Here is an 18,951-nt window from a genome sequence, read left to right as displayed (position 1 = left end):
AATGTCTGCCGGGCCTAGGGGTCCAGCAGTCAGCCTGATCTGCAACTCCGGCCCCCAAACACTCACCTCAGCCGAGGCAAGCCGTCAGGGGATGCCTGGGGAGGCCCCCAAGTGTCTGCCAAGCAAAGAAACCAGCACAATCCACAACTCCAACAGAAAACTCACAGCCCCAGCGAGACACGCCTCAGCCGAGGCAAGCCGTCAGGGGATGCCTGGGGAGGCCCCCAAGTGTCTGCCAAGCAAAGAAACCAGCACAATCCACAACTCCAACAGAAAACTCACAGCCCCAGCGAGACACGCCTCAGCCGAGGCAAGCCGTCAGGGGATGCCTGGGGAGGCCCCCAAGTGTCTGCCAAGCAAAGAAACCAGCACAATCCACAACTCCAACAGAAAACTCACAGCCCCAGCGAGACACGCCTCAGCCGAGGCAAGCCGTCAGGGGATGCCTGGGGAGGCCCCCAAGTGTCTGCCAAGCAAAGAAACCAGCACAATCCACAACTCCAACAGAAAACTCACAGCCCCAGCGAGACACGCCTCAGCCGAGGCAAGCCGTCAGGGGATGCCTGGGGAGGCCCCCAAGTGTCTGCCAAGCAAAGAAACCAGCACAATCCACAACTCCAACAGAAAACTCACAGCCCCAGCGAGACACGCCTCAGCCGAGGCAAGCCGTCAGGGGATGCCTGGGGAGGCCCCCAAGTGTCTGCCAAGCAAAGAAACCAGCACAATCCACAACTCCAACAGAAAACTCACAGCCCCAGCGAGACACGCCTCAGCCGAGGCAAGCCGTCAGGGGATGCCTGGGGAGGCCCCCAAGTGTCTGCCAAGCAAAGAAACCAGCACAATCCACAACTCCAACAGAAAACTCACAGCCCCAGCGAGACACGCCTCAGCCGAGGCAAGCCGTCAGGGGATGCCTGGGGAGGCCCCCAAGTGTCTGCCAAGCAAAGAAACCAGCACAATCCACAACTCCAACAGAAAACTCACAGCCCCAGCGAGACACGCCTCAGCCGAGGCAAGCCGTCAGGGGATGCCTGGGGAGGCCCCCAAGTGTCTGCCAAGCAAAGAAACCAGCACAATCCACAACTCCAACAGAAAACTCACAGCCCCAGCGAGACACGCCTCAGCCGAGGCAAGCCGTCAGGGGATGCCTGGGGAGGCCCCCAAGTGTCTGCCAAGCAAAGAAACCAGCACAATCCACAACTCCAACAGAAAACTCACAGCCCCAGCGAGACACGCCTCAGCCGAGGCAAGCCGTCAGGGGATGCCTGGGGAGGCCCCCAAGTGTCTGCCAAGCAAAGAAACCAGCACAATCCACAACTCCAACAGAAAACTCACAGCCCCAGCGAGACACGCCTCAGCCGAGGCAAGCCGTCAGGGGATGCCTGGGGAGGCCCCCAAGTGTCTGCCAAGCAAAGAAACCAGCACAATCCACAACTCCAACAGAAAACTCACATCCCCAGCGAGACACGCCTCAGCCGAGGCAAGCCGTCAGGGGATGCCTGGGGAGGCCCCCAAGTGTCTGCCAAGCAAAGAAACCAGCACAATCCACAACTCCAACAGAAAACTCACAGCCCCAGCGAGACACGCCTCAGCCGAGGCAAGCCGTCAGGGGATGCCTGGGGAGGCCCCCAAGTGTCTGCCAAGCAAAGAAACCAGCACAATCCACAACTCCAACAGAAAACTCACAGCCCCAGCGAGACACGCCTCAGCCGAGGCAAGCCGTCAGGGGATGCCTGGGGAGGCCCCCAAGTGTCTGCCAAGCAAAGAAACCAGCACAATCCACAACTCCAACAGAAAACTCACAGCCCCAGCGAGACACGCCTCAGCCGAGGCAAGCCGTCAGGGGATGCCTGGGGAGGCCCCCAAGTGTCTGCCAAGCAAAGAAACCAGCACAAACCACAACACCAACAGAAAACTCACAGCCCCAGCGAGACACGCCTCAGCCGAGGCAAGCCGTCAGGGGATGCCTGGGGAGGCCCCCAAGTGTCTGCCAAGCAAAGAAACCAGCACAATCCACAACTCCAACAGAAAACTCACAGCCCCAGCGAGACACGCCTCAGCCGAGGCAAGCCGTCAGGGGATGCCTGGGGAGGCCCCCAAGTGTCTGCCAAGCAAAGAAACCAGCACAATCCACAACTCCAACAGAAAACTCACAGCCCCAGCGAGACACGCCTCAGCCGAGGCAAGCCGTCAGGGGATGCCTGGGGAGGCCCCCAAGTGTCTGCCAAGCAAAGAAACCAGCACAATCCACAACTCCAACAGAAAACTCACAGCCCCAGCGAGACACGCCTCAGCCGAGGCAAGCCGTCAGGGGATGCCTGGGGAGGCCCCCAAGTGTCTGCCAAGCAAAGAAACCCAGGACCCTGGCTTTAAGCCAATATTCTTAGGATGGTCCTTGAAGTTGATTTGACAGGTGTCAGAAATGAAATCCAAGAGGAAGTGGAGCCAACATGGCAGAACAGAATTAAAGGAGAGAAATCTGGGTAGCCATGAACAGTGAAACAATTATAGGCAGAATGTTGTACAGGTCTTTGTCCAGAAGGTAAGCCAGAAAGACCAGCCTCCAAATCTGGAGAAAACAGGAGTATTTTGACTACAAGAATTGTAGTTGAGGGGCTTCAGGATAATACAATGGTTAAGGCCTTTGCTTGGCACACAGCCTACCGGCAATCAATTCCCAGACATTTTTTAAAATATCTTTATTTAAACACCTTGATTACAAACATGATTGTGGTTGGGTTTCAGTCATGTAAAGAACACTCCCCTGCACCAGTGCAACTTCTTATCACCAATGTCCCAAATCTCCCTCCTCCCACCCCACCCTGCCTGTATCTAGACAGGCTTTCTACTTCCCTCATTCATTCACATTGTTATAATAGTTCTCAATGTAGTTATTTCTCTTACTGCATTCATCACTCTTTGTGGTAAGCTTCATGTATGAGCTGGAATGTCCAGCCCTCCTCTCTTTTGTCTCTGAAAATTATTGCAAGAATAATATAAACCCATAGATGAGTGAAACTATTCTGTGTCTATCTCCCTCTGACTTATTTCACTCTGCATAATAGATTTCATGTATATCCATGTATAGGAAAATTTCATGACTTCATCTCTCCTGACGGCTGCATAATATTCCATTGTGTATATGTACCACAATTTTTTTAGCCATTCATCTGTTGAAGAGCATCTTGGTTGTTTCCAGAGTCTGGCTATTATAAATAGTGCTGCAATGAATATAGGTGTGAGGAAGGGATTTTTGTATTGTATTTTGTGTTCCTAGGGTATATCCCTAGGATTTGGTATAGCTGGATCGTATGGGAGCTCAATTTCCAGTTTTTGGAGGAATCTCCATATCGCTTTTCATAAGGGTTGGACTAGACAGCATTCCCACCAGCAGTGGATAAAAGTTTCTTTCCACATCCCTGCCAGCACTGCTTGTTCTCATTCTTTGTGATGTGAGATGGTACTTCATAGTTGTTTTGATTTGTATCTCCCTGATGATTAGTGATGTAGAGCAATTTTTTATATGCCTTTGGTCATTTGTATTTCTTTTTTTGTCAAAGTGTCCATTTCTTCTCTCCATTTTTTGATGGGATTAGCTGTTTTTTTGTTGTTGTTTTTTTTTTTTTTGTAAAGTTCTGCCAATGCCTTGTATATTTTGGATATTAGCCCCTTATCTAATGGGTATTGAGTGAATAGTTTCTCCCACTCAGTAGGTGGCTCTTGTAACCTGGGCACTGTTTCCTTTGAGGTGCAGAAGCTTCTCAGCTTAACATATTCCCATCTGTTTATCTCTGCTTCCACTTGTTTGGAGAGTGCAGTTTCCTCCTTGAAGATGCCTTTAGTCTCAATGTCATGGATTTTTTTTGGGGGGGGGGGTCACACCCGGCAGCGCTCAGGGGTTATTTCTGGCTCTATGCTCAGAAATCGCGCCTGGCAGGCTCGGGGGACCATATGGGATGCCGAGATTTGAACCACCGACCTTCTGCATGAAAGGCAAATGCCTTACCTCCATGCTGTCTCTCCGGCCCCCTGCTATGGATTGTTTTACCTATGTGTTGTTCTATATACCTTATGGTATCAGGTCTGATATCCAGGTCTTTAATCCATTTGGATTTTACCTTCGTACATGATGTTAGCTAGGGGTCTAAGTTCGCTTTTTTGCAAGTGGCTAACCAGTTGTGCCAACATCACTTGTTGAAGAGACTTTCCCTGCTCCATTTAGGATTTCTGCTCCTTTATCAAAAATTAGGTCATTATATGCTTGGGGAACAGTCTCTGAGTACTCAAGCCTATTCCACTGATCTGAGCATCTGTCTTTATTTTAATACCATGCTGTTTTGATAACTATTGCTTTGTAATAAGGTTTAAAGTTGGGGAAAGTAATGCCTCCCATATTCCTTTTCCCAAGGATTGCTTTAGCTATTCGAGGGTGCTTATTGTTCTAAATGAATAAAGTGTTTGATCCACTTCTTTGAAAAATGAAGAATATTTTTAGAAGGATCGCATTAAATCTGTATAATGCTTTGGGGAGTATTGCCATTTTAATTATGTTAATCCTGCCAATCCATGAGCAGGGTGTGTCCTCTCTTATTTCTTGTGTGTCCTCTCTTTTTTTGTGTGTCCTCTCTTATTTCTTGGAGCAGGTTTTTATAGTTTTCTTTGTATAGGTCCTTCATGTCTTTGGTTAAGTTGACTCCAAGATATTTGAGTTTGTGTGGCACTAATGTGAATGGGGTTGTTTTCTTTTTTTTTTTTTTTTTTTTTTTTTTTTTGTTTTGGTTCTTTTGGTTTTTGGGCCACACCTGGCAGTGCTCAGGGGTTTCTCCTGGCTATCTGCTCAGAAATAGTTTCATATGGGATGCCGGGATTCAAACCAACCACTTTAGGTCCTGGATTGGCTGCTAATGTCCATTTCTTCCCTATCATTATTGGTGTATAAAAAGGTCATTGATTTCTGTGTGTTAATTTTGTAGCTTGCCACATTGCTATATGAATCTATTTTTCTAGAAGCTTTTTCGTAGATTCTTTAGGGTTTTCTAAGTAGAGTAGCATATCATCTGCAAAAAGTGAGAGCTTGACTTCTTCCTTTCCTATCTAGATTCCCTTTATATCTTTTTCTTGCCTAATCATTATAGCAAGTACTCCTAGTACTTGACAGACCATTAGCAAAACTCACAAAGAAAGAGAGAGAGAGAAACTTGATAACCCATATTAGAAATGAAAAGGGGGAGATCACTACAGATATTGCAGAGATTTAAAGGGTAATCAGAGACTGCTTTGAGAAACTATGCCACTAAACATGAGAACTTGGAAGAAATGGATAAATTATTGGACTCTTACAACCTTTCATGGTTGAATAAGGAGGATATAGCATATCTAAATAGCCCCATAACTATTGAGGAAATTAAAATGGTAATAAATGTCTGCCCAAAAACAAAAGCCCAGGTCCACATGGATTTACTTTTTTTTTTTTTTTTTTGGTTTTTTGGGCTTTTGGGTCACACCCGGCAGTGCTCAGGGGTTACTCCTGGCTCCACGCTCGGAAATCACTCCTGGCATGCTCGGGGGACCATATGGGACACCGGGATTTGAACCAATGACCTTCTGCATGAAAGGCAAATGCCTTACTTCCATGCTATCTCTCCGGCACCACATGGATTTACTAATGAATTCTTTCAAACCTTTCAGGAGGAACTACCAATCCTAGCCAGGCTCTTTCATGAAATTGAAAAAATCGGAACACTTCCAAATAGCTTTTATTAAGCCAAAATCACCTTGATACCAAAACCAGACAGAGATGCTGCTCAAAAAGAAAATTACAGACCAATATCCCTGATTAGCACAGATGCAAAAATCCTCAACAAAATCCTGGCAAATAGAATCCAATGCCTCATCTAGAAGATCATTCACTACGATCAAGTAGGTTTCATCCTAGAAATGAAAGGATGGTTTAACATCTGTAAATCTATCAATATAATACACAACATCAACAACAAGAAAAATAAATAATCACATGATTATATTAATAAATGCAGAGAAAGCATTTGATAAGGTCCAACACCCATTCTTGATAAAAACTCTCAGCAAGATGGAAATGAAAGGAACATTTCTCAATATAGTCAAGGCCATCTACCACAAGCCAATGGCAAATATTATCTTTTTTTTTTTTTTTTTTTTTTTTTGGTTTTTGGTTTTTGGGCCACACCCGGCGATGCTCAGGGGTTACTCCTGGCTGTCTGGCTCAGAAATAGCTCCTGGCAGGCACAGGGGACCATATGGGACACCGGGATTCCAACCAACCACCTTTGGTCCTGGATCGGCTGCTTGCAAGGCAAACACTGCTGTGCTATCTCTCCGGGCCCGCAAATATTATCCTTAATGGAGAAAAACTAAAAGCCTTTCCTGTAAATTCTGGTACAAGACAAGGCTGTCCACTCTCACCATTCCCCAGAACTTCATATAGTTCCCAAGTCTCCTAGGCGTGATCTCTGAATTCAGACTCAGGAGTAAGTTCTGAGTACTACCAGGTGTTCCCCACACCCTGAAAAATATAATCATAGTTAACTGTATTATGTTCAAGCAGTAATTATTTATTTATTTATTTTGCTTTTTTTATCACACTCTGTGTTGCTCAGGTGTTACTCCTGGCTATGTACTCAGAAATTGGCTTGGGGACCATATGGAACAATGGGGGATCAAACCACGGTCTGTTCTAGGTTAGTGCATGCAAGGCAAACCCCCTACCACCTTGCACCACTGCTCTGGCCTCTCAAGCAGCAATTATTTTTATTTTTTTTCTTTTACAAGCAGTAAATTTATATTATAATGTTTTGTTTTGTTATTTTTGGTTTGTTTTTTTGGGTCACACGCGGTGACGCTCAGGGGTTACTCCTGGCTTTGTGTTCAAAAATCGCCCCTGGCTTGGGGGACCATATGGGACGCCGGGATTTGAACCACCATCTGTCCTGGATCATCTGCATGCAAGGCAAATGCCCTACTGCTGTGCTATCACTCCGACCCCTATAATGTTAAGGAGGGTTAGGGGATTGGCACACTGATGTGGGATTTTAAGTGGCACTTAAGTGGATGATTTATAGGTATGGATTATAAAACTAAATTACTTGTGTACATGTAACTGTCCATAGCACATATGGAAAAGTTAATTAATGGGAGGGATGACAGTGTTACTCATATTATAATGAGGTCTTAATGAGGTGAGTAAACTGTAGACGAGTTGGATCTGTCTGCAATCCATGGGGAAAAAAATGAGAGCAGTGTTTCAAGCATAAATGAAAGAGCTAAAGTCTAACGCATAGTAGCTGAATTTTTTTGGGGGGGGCTACACCCAGCAGTGCTCAGGGGTCACTCCTGGCTGTCTTCTCAGAAATAGCTCCTGGCAGGCACTGGGACCATATGGGACACCGGAATTCGAACCAACCACCTTTGGTCCTGGATCAGCTGCTTGCAAGGCAAATGCCACTGTGCTATCTCTCCGGATGGAAGAAGCCAAGACTACAATCAATGACTTGAAGGACAGGATGAAAATCAACATCAATAAAGAGGAGTAAAAATAAATAAATTTCAAATGGGGAGATGGACTAAAGGGAATACAGGACTTAAGGTTCTGAGCTTGTATGAGGCAAAGCCCAGTTTGATCCCCAGCATCATAAATGGACTCCTGAGCCCTGTCAGGAGTGACTCTTGAGCACAGAGTCAGGAGTAAATCCTGAGCACTGCTTATTGTGACTGAACACACCAATACCTCAGAGCTTAAGAAATATATAGGACATAGGACAAAATTAAGAGAAAAACATTCATCACCACAGGATACTAGAAGAAAATGTAAGAAAGAAGTATTTATTTATTTATCGCTTTTGAACCACATCTGGCAGTGTTCTCCTGGTGTTGCTCTGGGGAACATATAGGATGCTGGAGATCAAACTGAGGTTGGTTATGTGGAAGACAATATACTATTGCTCTAGCCCTTAGAGAGAATGAATTAAATTTCCCCAGGAAAAGTGGTCTAGTTTACAAACAAACCCATTGCTTACAGAGACCCATCAAACCATGCTGCTCTCCACACCCTTGCAAAATCTCCCAGTGATAACTCGGACACACTCCTTCCCAAAAAGGTCGAGCAGATTTACAAGAACTCCAGAAATTTACAGAAAACACACCAAGAATGCGCAATTCTGCCAGATTGTGAAATTTGGGAATGAAATATATGATGAAAGTCTATCCAATAATCTAGATAATGCACTTGTACACAGGGAATTCCCCCAATGTTTTGTTTTGCTTCAACCCTCTCTTCCCATGTGTCCTATGACCCAAGTAAGCAGTATATATAGCAGAGATCTTTTCCCAGGCAGACAGCACAGACTGCTCAACTGTACCAGGACTCTCAGTAGGAAGGGACAGAAAAAGGTGAGGTGCTAAAATATTCCAAATTTCCTTCTTTGGGAACCCTCTTTCTCAGAAGCATTCTTGTCCTCCATCCTTTCTGAATCAACTGTTCTGACAACTAGAACTTGCCAGATGTGGCTGTTCTTGTCATTGTTGGACCTCTACAGCACTGCTCAGGGTTCTGGTGACCATTCTCATGAAGCCTGAAGTTCAGGCGTGATGGTCCAGTGCTCTGACTCATTCCTGCTCAGCAATAGTGCTAGGGTCACCAGAGTCACCCTGACAGTGTTTGGGGCATAGGGAGAAGGAATCACCAATTGTTGAGCTTGAGTCCTTGTACCTGTAAGGCAGGCACTTCAGCCCTTTGAATTAATTCCCCAACCCCATGAATACTTTTTAGTCTAGGAAATTATTATAAATCATGTTGTGGGCCGGAGGGATAGCATGGAGGTAAGGCGTTTGCCTTTCATGCAGAAGGTCATCAGTTCGAATCCCGGCGTCCCATATGGTCCCCCGTGCATGCCAGGAGCAATTTCTGAGCACGGAGCCAGGAAAAACCCCTGAGCACTGCCGGGTGTGACCCAAAAACCACACACACACACACACACACACACACACACACACACACACACAAAAACAACAAAATAAATCATGTTGTTTGTAACCTCTATGTGGTGTCATATCACAAATGTGGATGAATTATTATTATTAGAAGGATAGAATCTATGAATCTATGAATCCTTCCATGGAAACATGCTATTTCAGAGCTGATTATGGATGATAGAAATGGAAAATGACTTACACAAAAAGCTCATTGTAATTTTTGTAATCCTAGAAAAGCATTTGGATATCCATGAGACAAATAGAAATGGAGAATAAAGCTTCTAAGATATATCTTAAATGATGAAACAGTATCTTTTCCTTTTATCTATATTCCTATCAATAAAATTAAGTGGAATTTAGTTTTGCAATTATAGCTGTATTCTTGACTCTGCAGCAAGATGAAACTTTCCACGGCCATTCTTTTCTGCTCCTTGTTTCTGGGTGTCAGCAGCCAAAGTTGGTTTTCATTCATCGGTGAAGCTTTTGAAGGTAAGGCTCCAAGGCTGGGAGGGTGATGGTCAGGGCCTGTACTTTCCCCCTGTTCACCCAATCACCTGAGCAGAGGACACAACCTCTCAGGGTCAGGGCTACAGTAGGTTGCAATTGAGTAGGGATTTCATAACAGCATTTCTAGGGCTTTTTCCTCTTCAATGGATACCCCTGTGCAGCAGGGCTCATAAAGTTGAGACCCCAACTTTTAACAGGAGTGAGGAAAAAAGTTGGATTTCTGAAGTGCATGTTTCTTGAATAATATAAGTAAGAACCTCTCTCCTGCTAAAGGAGATTATGGTACAGCAGTTCTATGTTGCTCTGAAGAGGATTTATCAAACCTGGAAGTTGTTCCCAATTCTCCTAGCTCTGAATAAAACTTTTGATGGTGGTTGAGTTGGGGGTACACTCAACCATGCTCAAGCTAACTCCTGGCTCTACCTGCATTCAGAAAGCACTTCTGGAGAGGATTGGGGGAACTCTATGTGGTGCAGGGGATGAAACCTAGGAGAGTTGCATTCAAGACAAGTGTCTTCCCTGCTGTTCTATCTCTCCAGCCCCCTCCTCTTTACAGCCAAAATAACAGAATTTTTAATAAAGGAAAGTACTATCTGAGCTGTATATATACAAATGAACTAATCGTTATACTCATGTTTTAGTCCTTGAATCCTTTGATGTCAGCATCACTATTTCTTAACAGAGAAACAGAGGCACTGAGCTAAGATACAGGGTCAGGAGATAGTACAGCGGTTAGTGTGCATACACCACACACAGCCATCATCAAAGGAGCAGTAGAACTCAGCGTGGAAATACACCGAATAAATCTTGTACTACATGTGTGTCTTTTAATGTGAACCAAGGAAATGAAAAAATTAATTTCCAAGCCTATATACTTTACAGTAGCATTTTTGGGGGGTCACACACGGCAGCGCTCAGGGGTTACTCCTGACTCTAAGCTCAGAAATCGCTTCTGGTAGGCTCGGGGGACCATATGGGGTGCCGGGATTCGAACCACCCTTCTTCTGCATGCAAGGCAAACACTCTACCTCTGTGTTGTCTCTCTGGCCCCCTACAGTTACAGCTACCTACACCATAGCTTTTGTTTTGTTTTTGGTTTTGGGTCACACCTGGCAGCGTTCAGGAGTTACTCCTGGCTCTATGCTCAGATATCACTCCTGGCCGGCTCTGGGGACCATATGGGATGCTGGGATTTGAACCACCGTCCTTCTGCATGCAAGGCAAACACCTTACCTCCATACTATCTCTCCGGCCCTACAGTAACGTTTTTAAAGGTTCTTGAAATTCAGGAAAGGAGCATTTTTAAAATTTCTCTATTTATCCACAATGTGAAAGCCTGCATTTCATTACTTTCTTTTCCTTCTAGGGGCCAAAGACATGTGGAATGCCTACTCTGACATGAGAGAGGCCAATTATAAAAATTCAGACAAATACTTCCATGCCCGGGGAAACTATGAGGCTGCACAAAGAGGACCTGGTGGTGTCTGGGCAGCTAAAGTGATCAGGTAAAGTGGTGGGTGAAAAGGGTCAGGAGGTTTGGGATCAGGAGGAAGGAGGCTCTGGAGACAATCCTATGGTTCAAGCACCTCTTGCCACATTCCCCTCTGCCCACTCTGGGTTGGGAGGCTGAAAGAGAATAAGGCGAATGGAGAGAGCTATTCTCCAGCCTCAGGACAGAGGCCATTTGCCCAGCACACAGGAGATCAGAGTGGGCTGGGCTGAGTTGGATTTTGCCCAGGCAGGGCTAATGATACAGCTTCTCCTTTCTCGGCTCCCTTGGAAGAAAGAGATGTGGAAAATGTGACTATTGCCTTTCTGTTTTTGATTCATCTCCTTTCTCCTTCACTCCTTTCAGCGATGCCAGAGAGGCTTCTCAGAGAATCACAGACTGGCTTAAGTTTGGAGACAGTGGCCACGGACTGGAAGATTCAAAGGCCGATCAGTTTGCCAATGAGAGGGGCCGGAGTGGCCAAGACCCCAATCAGTTCCGTCCTGAAGGCCTGCCTGACAAGTACTGAGTTTGTCCCTCATTTGCTCTCTGAGAGCCTCAGGAGGACAGAACAGCTACTGAACAAAAAGCATTGGATGCTAAATCTCTATTACTTGATAGTTGATAAAAAGCATGGAGAAATGTGTGAATAAATGCTTGTGAAATCTAACTGGTTGGTGTTTGGGAATAACATGGGACATTTTCCTGGGAACACAAGCCTATTTAATACCATAGATACTTCATAAGCATCCCAGAAAATTCAAATAACCATACTAAAAAAGTAACTTGGGGCGGGGCCGAGAGAGAGCACAGTGGTAAAGTGTTTGCCTTGCACAAAGCAGACCCAGGACAGAGGGTGGTTCTAATCCAGGCATCCCATATGGTTTCCCATACCTGTCAGGGGCGATTTCTGAGTGCAGAGCCAGGAGAAACCCCTGAGCACAGCGGGTATGAACCAAAAACAAAATGAAACAAAAAAAGTAACGGGGGTGGGGGTGGTGGAGGGGACGGGACTCCCACATTGCTGTGCTTAGAGCATTCCTAGATCTATTCTCAGGAACGGGAATCGCTCCTGACAATGCTAAAGGGACCAAATAGAATGCTGGAGCTTGAACCCTTAGTCAGAAGCATGCAAGACAGATAGACAGATGCCTTACCTGCTGTATTTTAGCCCCCTCTCTAACCATGGATAATAAAGAGAATGAACCTTTCTATCTTTGTTATTGAAAATTATTTTCCAGGGTTATTGTCATAGAGTGGATCAAAGAAAAGTCAGCAAAGTTATATTTTTAAAAAGCTTATATATAAGCAGTGTGAGAGAGGTTTTCAGGGTCATGAAATTTCCCTATGTCATACAATATTGGTGGATGTGTGTCATAATTTTACTAGAACTCATTGAAACACAACATGCAGAGTGAACCCTAATGCAAGTCATGGATTCTTAGTGATAAGGATGTGTCCATGTAAGTTTATTAGTTATGTCAAATGTGATGCATGAATGGGGACAAAGATTTTATGGGGAATCTCAGTATCTTCTGCTCAATACTGCTGGCACCTTAGAACTTCTCCCAGAAATACAACTTTTTTCCTAAAACTATTCATAACAATGCAGAACAATTATTCAGAGCAAGCACCTTCAAAATATAGATTCTTTTTTTTTTTTTCTTGGTTTTTGGTTTTTGGGTCACACCCAGCAGTGCTCTGGGATTACTCCTGGCTCTATGCTCAGAAATCGCCTCCAGCAGGCACGGGGGACCATATGGGATGGCGGGATTTGAACCACCGTCCTTCTGCATGAAAGACAAACACCTTACCTCCATGCTATCTCTCTGTTCCCTAAAATATAAATTCTTTAAGCCAGTATTTCTCAACGGGGGTCCTGATTTTAGTTTTTCTGAAATGGGGACTATGGAATGGAACTGAAGGGTCACTAGGTAGGAGGGATGGGGGGACAGAAAGGAAAATATGCTAACTGGGGAGGTGATGGTCAGAAAAAGGTTGAGAAACAGCTTTAAAAGTTAATGTCGGCCTGGCCCAGCGTCTCCAATTCTCCAGCGCCGTAGCCCTACCGCGCCTCGGCCCATGCCACATACCCTTACCGCCCGGGCCCCGGAGACAGCCTTTCAACATCAAAATAAAACAATTAGGATAAAGAAAAGAACTGTAATAAATTAATTAGGCTATATATTAAAGAAAAGATTTGTTTTTCTGGCCTTTTGGTTTAAGTTTGATGGTTATCAAATCTGATTAGTTATAACTCCTCTTTACTATAAATATTTCTAGTGTAAGTAATTTAGTATTTGAAATTGTACTTCTTTTATCAAAGTGTATCTTCAAAGGTGTACAATTCAGGCCCTAATAAATCTGGGCCTTTCCCTGTACATAAGGTAAAAAAACTGTTTCTAATTATATGAGCTTATGACTTAAATGTATCATGTATATTACCACAGGTAATTTATTACTTTATCCAGTTTAATATCTTATATTTTGAAGAAATGAAATTACTGTGTAAGTTGATCTTTCCTTTTGTCACAAATTTGTCTTTTTATTTATTTGTTTGTTTGTTTATTTATTTATTTATTTATTTTTGGTTTTTGGGCCACACCTGGTAACGCTCAGGGGTTACTCCTGGCTATGTGCTCAGAAGTTGCTCCTGGCTTGGGGGACCATATGGGACACCGGGGGATCGAACCGTGGTCCGTCCAAGGCTAGCGCAGGCAAGGGCTTACCTTGCTTTTAGCGCCACCGCCCGGCCCCTATTTATTTATTTTTTGTTTTGTTTTTTTTTTTTTTTTTGGGCCATACCTGGTCATGCTCAGGGGTTACTTCTGGCTATATGCTCAGAAATCGCTCCTGGCTTGGGGGACCTAATGGGACTCCGGGATCCTACCATGGTCTGTCCTAGGTTAGCGCTTGCAAAGCAGATGCCCTATCCCTAGGGTATATTCCTAGGAGTGGTAATGCTGGATCATATGGAAGCTCAATTTCCAGCTTTTTTTTTTTTTTTCTTTACGAAGATTGAGCTTGACAGTCTTCCTACCAGCAGTGAATAAAAGATCCTTCCTGGGGCCCCAGAGATAGCACAGTGATAGGGCGTTTGCCTTAAATGCTGAAGGATGGTGGTTTGAATCCCAGCATCCCATATGGTCTCCATGCCTGCCAGGAGCCATTTCTGAGCATAGAGCCAGGAGTAACCCCTAGGCACTGCCAGGTGTGACCCAAAAACCAAAAACCAAAAACCAAAAAAAGAAAAAAAAAGTTCCTTACTCCTCATGTCCCTGTCAGCACTGGTTCTTTTTGTTTTTTTGTGGTGTGTGCCAGTCTCTGTGGCACACATTGTTGTTTTGATTTGCATTTCCCTGATGATTGCATACGCCTTACTGCTCCGCGCCACCACTCCAGCCCCTCAATATCAATTTTTTTATATAATACCAGTTGAAATTCTTAGCCCTATAAAAGTATTCTTAATATTTTATTAATATTAATATCTTTTCTTACTCTTGGTATGTTAAATATGGGCACAGGTGTCTTGGCATTTTTCTCATCTCATAACTCATCATTTTTGAAGGTGTGTTATTTTTCGGTTTTATTTATATATATGTCATATATACTTTTATCTGCTTTTTATCTACTTTTTGGTGGGTGATGGCCACATCCTGCTGTGTTCAGGGCTTACTTACATCTGGCTATGTACTCAGGAATCCCTCCTGGTAGTCCAGGTAACCATATGGGATACCAGGGATCAAACCTGGGTCAGCCACATGCAATGCAAGTGTCTACCACTGTGCTTATTTTTTTTTTTTTGGAACCCTCATATCTGCTTTCTTATGTTCCATTTATTCTGGTCCTAACCAATTGCCTTGTAACCTCTAGGTCATCTGATTTTTATTCTAGCTTCCTAGTTTAAATCCATTTTTTATTATAGTCACTCAAGAATTATTCTTTTCAACAAAAATTATCTTATTGCTCTTCTTGAAATCCATTGAACCCCATTGAACTCAAAAGTAAAAGGCTAATATCCAGATACTGATGTGATTACAAAGCTTCACCTCACAATATTTACTACACCCTTTGTGCACTTTGCCTTTTAAGTTACTTAGTAACTCACTTTGTTGTTTTTTTCATGTGATCTGGTGTTTTTGGCTTTTGGTGGGGTGGTTAGAAAGATGGGCTGGGCACAGAGCAATAGTACAGCTGGTAGGGTGGGTCAAAATTCTATCCTCTGCATCCCATATAGTCACCAAGGAGTGATTCCTGAGTGTAGAGGTAGGAGTAATTCCTGAATGTTGTTCCGTGTAGCCCTAAAAAAAAAAAAAGAAAAGAAAAGAAAAGAAAAGAAAAGAAAAAGAAAGAAATGTGGGCTGCTTAACCTCCTTTTCTCCAATCCCCTCCCCTCCCTTTCCTTCCTGCTGCATCTGGTGGCTCTCAGGTTACCCCTGGCAGGTTCCAGGGACCATATGAAATGAAGGGGATCGAACATAAGCCAACCTCATGCAAGGCAAACTTCTTACTGCATTGTTGGGTATGATCCCAAAATAAAACTAAATTTCACTTTCCCCTGTCATCAACCTACTTAGCAATACCATAAAGCTCAACTATTCTTTCTAGCAGTCCCTTAACCATTTTCCTTTGTAGCTCCATGTAGTTTCGTTTTTTTTGTTTTTGTTTTTGTTTTTTTTTTTTTTTTTTTTGGTTTTTGGGCCACACCCGGCGATGCTCAGGGGTTACTCCTGGCTGCTCAGAAATAGCTCCTGGCAGGCACGGGGGACCATATGGGACACCGGGATTCAAACCAACCACCTTTGGTCCTGGATCGGCTGCTTGCAAGGCAAATGCCGCCACTGTGCTATCTCTCTGGGCCCCATGTAGTTTTTATATACAGATTTATTTATATGTTTGACTTAAGTTCTGGCTTGCCCATGAGTGCAGAAGTCACCACAGTTGTTGACTCCTCGTTGCATATTTAGTGCATTGTGTAGACTATCCTTGGGTAACTCCTACTAGAGAAGGGGATGGAAGAACTTGAAGCTGTTTTTGTGGCTTCTCCCTAACATGAACTGTTTATTACACAAATGTTCAGAAAACATTTGTGTGGTAGGTGATATGAAAATGGACTTTAGTATTCTTATGTTTGGGGATTAGGGTATGCTGGCAGCATGGTTCAAGCAGTCAGAACCAACATCATTTCTGTGTATTTGTATAGGTTGGATCCCAGAGACTGTGGAGGAATGGAAGCTTCTTCTACATCTTATACAGAACAAAAGCACTGTGCCAACATCTCAAAGTCCACCAAATGGGATCTTCGGTGATGGGCCTTCTCCTATCAATGTGGAAAATGTGGCACTTCTGTTAGCTAAGGCTATGGGCCCAGATCAGGCCTGTTCACTGTTACAGGAATGCAATTTGACACATGAGCTTTCAGAGAAGTTTACCAGAACCTGTGATATTCTGAGGATTGCTGAAAAAAGGCAGAGGTGATACTTACCTTTCATGCTTTTACTCTACACTATTCATAAGTGATTGGAAAAGTAGAACCCTACAGACTTTTAGAGGTGGTAAAACTGTTGATTAAGATTTAAGGGAGAGGCTAATGGGGTTGAAGCAAGAGGACAGCAAATAGGGTGCTTCTCTTGCATGCCAGGGGTTCAATCCCCAGCCTGCCATATGTTGCATCTCCAGGGACAACCAGATAGTTATCTCAGTAAGATTTGTTTTGTTTTATTCTGGTAAAATACTGATAACAAAATCAACCATTTAAACCACCTGTTAAGTATAACAACTGTAACAACTTTTTGCAGTTGTTGTGATTAATGTTGTTTTGGGGTCACAATTGGCAGTGTTCAGGGATTACTCCTGGCTCTGCTCTCAGAAATTGCTCCTGCCAGGGTATGGAGACCATATGGGATGTTGGGGATCGAACTTTTTTTTTTTTTTTTTTTTGGTCTGGATTTGGCCACGTGCAAGGCAAACTCCCTACTGCTAAGCAATCACTCTGGCCCCAAGTGTAATATCTTAATCCGATTGAGTGTAACATTTTAACCACTGGTTTAGTGTTGTAAAGTGTATTCATATGATTGCATAGGTAATTTTAGAACCATTGCAAAACATTTTTTTTAAAAAGAAGAGAAGGGGAGTGATAATACAGCTTTTACCTAGCACTCAGCTGACTTGGGATTGATCACATCATCGATATAACTCCTGAGGAGTGATTCCTGTGTGCAGAGCCAGGAGTAAACCTTGAGCATCACCAGATATGGACAAAAAAAAAAAAGTCTCCGTGCTCCCAGGCAGTGCTCAGTCACTATTTGAAGCAATGTTCAATCTAGTTTTATAACGAAATTCATAACTAAGTTCATCACTCAATCCTTACAGGGTTGAGGGCCAACTGTGCTTAGAAACTATGTGGTACTGGGGATCAAACTTATGGTCTAGTGCAGGGGTCGGCAACCTGCGATGTGTGGCTCTATACACTTTTAATTTGGCTCTTCTGTGTTCGAGCGGCCACTTCAGGAGTCAAGACTCTGCTCCTAGCCTCTGTCAGTGTGTGCCCTGTGTGGCTCTCAAAATAAATTTTAATCGTGGTTTTGGCGAGATTTGACTCAGTTGAAAAAGAAGGTTGCCGACCATTGGTCACTCTAGTGCATGCAAGGCATATACTCCAGTCCTTTGTTAAAAGTTTTTTCTTAAAGAACAAGCAATGAAATGCAAAGTTGCCTATTTCTTTTCTTTGGGATGTCAGAGCCTTGATGCAGAGCATGCTTGAAAAATGTGATCAGTTTCTGTGTTCTCAGCAAGCCTAAGCGGAAGGAGATTCAACAGGTTATCATCATATTTTGAGAGAAAATGAATCATGCTACTGAGCCTTCTGAATGTGCTTATTATTGAAGGAACGGGACCACCTGACCTCCTTCTTTGGGAGTACTTTTTGGTACTGCATCTAACTCGGTCTAGGACTTCCTCTATTTCTCAACCAAAGATGAATTCTGGAAGCAAATTCATTACTGAAGTGAAGTGCTCTGGAATCAGAATGTGAACACAGCAGCCTTTGTTCTGTACTACAGTATTACTTGCTCCTTGCCAGTGGGTTGGGGAAATTCCTCCCCTTTGTAACTCCTGTTTAGAGAGCAAACATTTCTCATACCAGTCACATTAAAACAGAGTAAAATTTACAGGAGTTAATATTTACATATAATATGAGACAGTTGGAAAATTACTAAGGTAGGACCTGGTATAATGAAATTAACACAGAGTAAGTGAAATAGAATTCAGGTGAGATTATTTAAGTGAAATAACTTCATATTTAAATGGAATGAATTTTAAATATTTTTTAGTATTTATCTTTTTTTTTGTTTGTTTGTTTGTTTTTTTTGTTTTTGGGTCACACCCGGCGGTGCTCAGGGGTTACTCCTGGCTGTTTGCTCAGAAATAGCTCCTGGCAGGCACGGGGGACCATATGGGACACCGGGATTCGAACCAACCACCTTTGGTCCTGGATCGGCTGCTTGCAAGGCAAATGCCGCTGTGCTATCTCTCCGGGCCCCATCTTTCTAATTTGAGTCTATATGCAGTTGACTAACTTATTCCTGGAAATATTTTATTCCTATTTTTTCCTTAACAGAAAACCCCAAAGGAATCATGCACTTTTTAAATTTTATTTTTAAAAGCCATAATAAAGGAAAGATTAATTCTAATAAACACTGCAGCAGGACTTGTTTTATATTAACTAATGTTCTTTCAGCATCTTCTACCTGCAGATGGGCACCTGTCTTCAGACCAGTCCTAGCAGTTAGAACTACAGTGAGAGAACAGTGGTTCACAGCTTTTCTTTATCTGTGGAGCAGCACTGGTCTGTGGATCCATGGCTAAAAAATCATTAACTTAGACTATGTACTGGATTACTGTTCAGTTTTTGTACATTTATATGATATATTAACAATAAATATAAGCTG

The 18,951-nt window shown here is 43.6% G+C and overlaps 1 protein-coding gene across 2 annotated transcripts in view; it reads left to right on the top strand.

Annotated features, from left to right (window-relative positions):
- The first annotated feature begins 8,335 nt into the window (after positions 1–8,335).
- Positions 8,336–18,951, top strand: part of LOC126018990 (serum amyloid A protein-like) — a 33,838-nt gene continuing 23,222 nt past the window's right edge. Inside the window, exons 1-3 of one of the 2 annotated variants that reach the window (XM_049781112.1) lie at positions 8,336–8,424; positions 9,401–9,495; positions 10,880–11,018. In XM_049781112.1, coding sequence (XP_049637069.1) covers positions 9,405–9,495; positions 10,880–11,018 — 230 coding nt within the window. In that variant the 5' untranslated portion in view covers positions 8,336–8,424; positions 9,401–9,404. Of the gene's footprint in view, positions 8,425–9,400; positions 9,496–10,823; positions 11,019–11,368; positions 11,567–18,951 lie in introns of those variants that run through there. The other variant, XM_049781111.1, reaches the window with a different exon arrangement.

This window comes from Suncus etruscus, chromosome 9, assembly GCF_024139225.1.
Source record: "Suncus etruscus isolate mSunEtr1 chromosome 9, mSunEtr1.pri.cur, whole genome shotgun sequence".
Classification (NCBI taxonomy): domain Eukaryota; kingdom Metazoa; phylum Chordata; class Mammalia; order Eulipotyphla; family Soricidae; genus Suncus; species Suncus etruscus.
The sequence above is the reverse complement of the archived record's forward strand: the minus strand, read 5'-3'. Positions and strand labels throughout refer to the sequence as shown.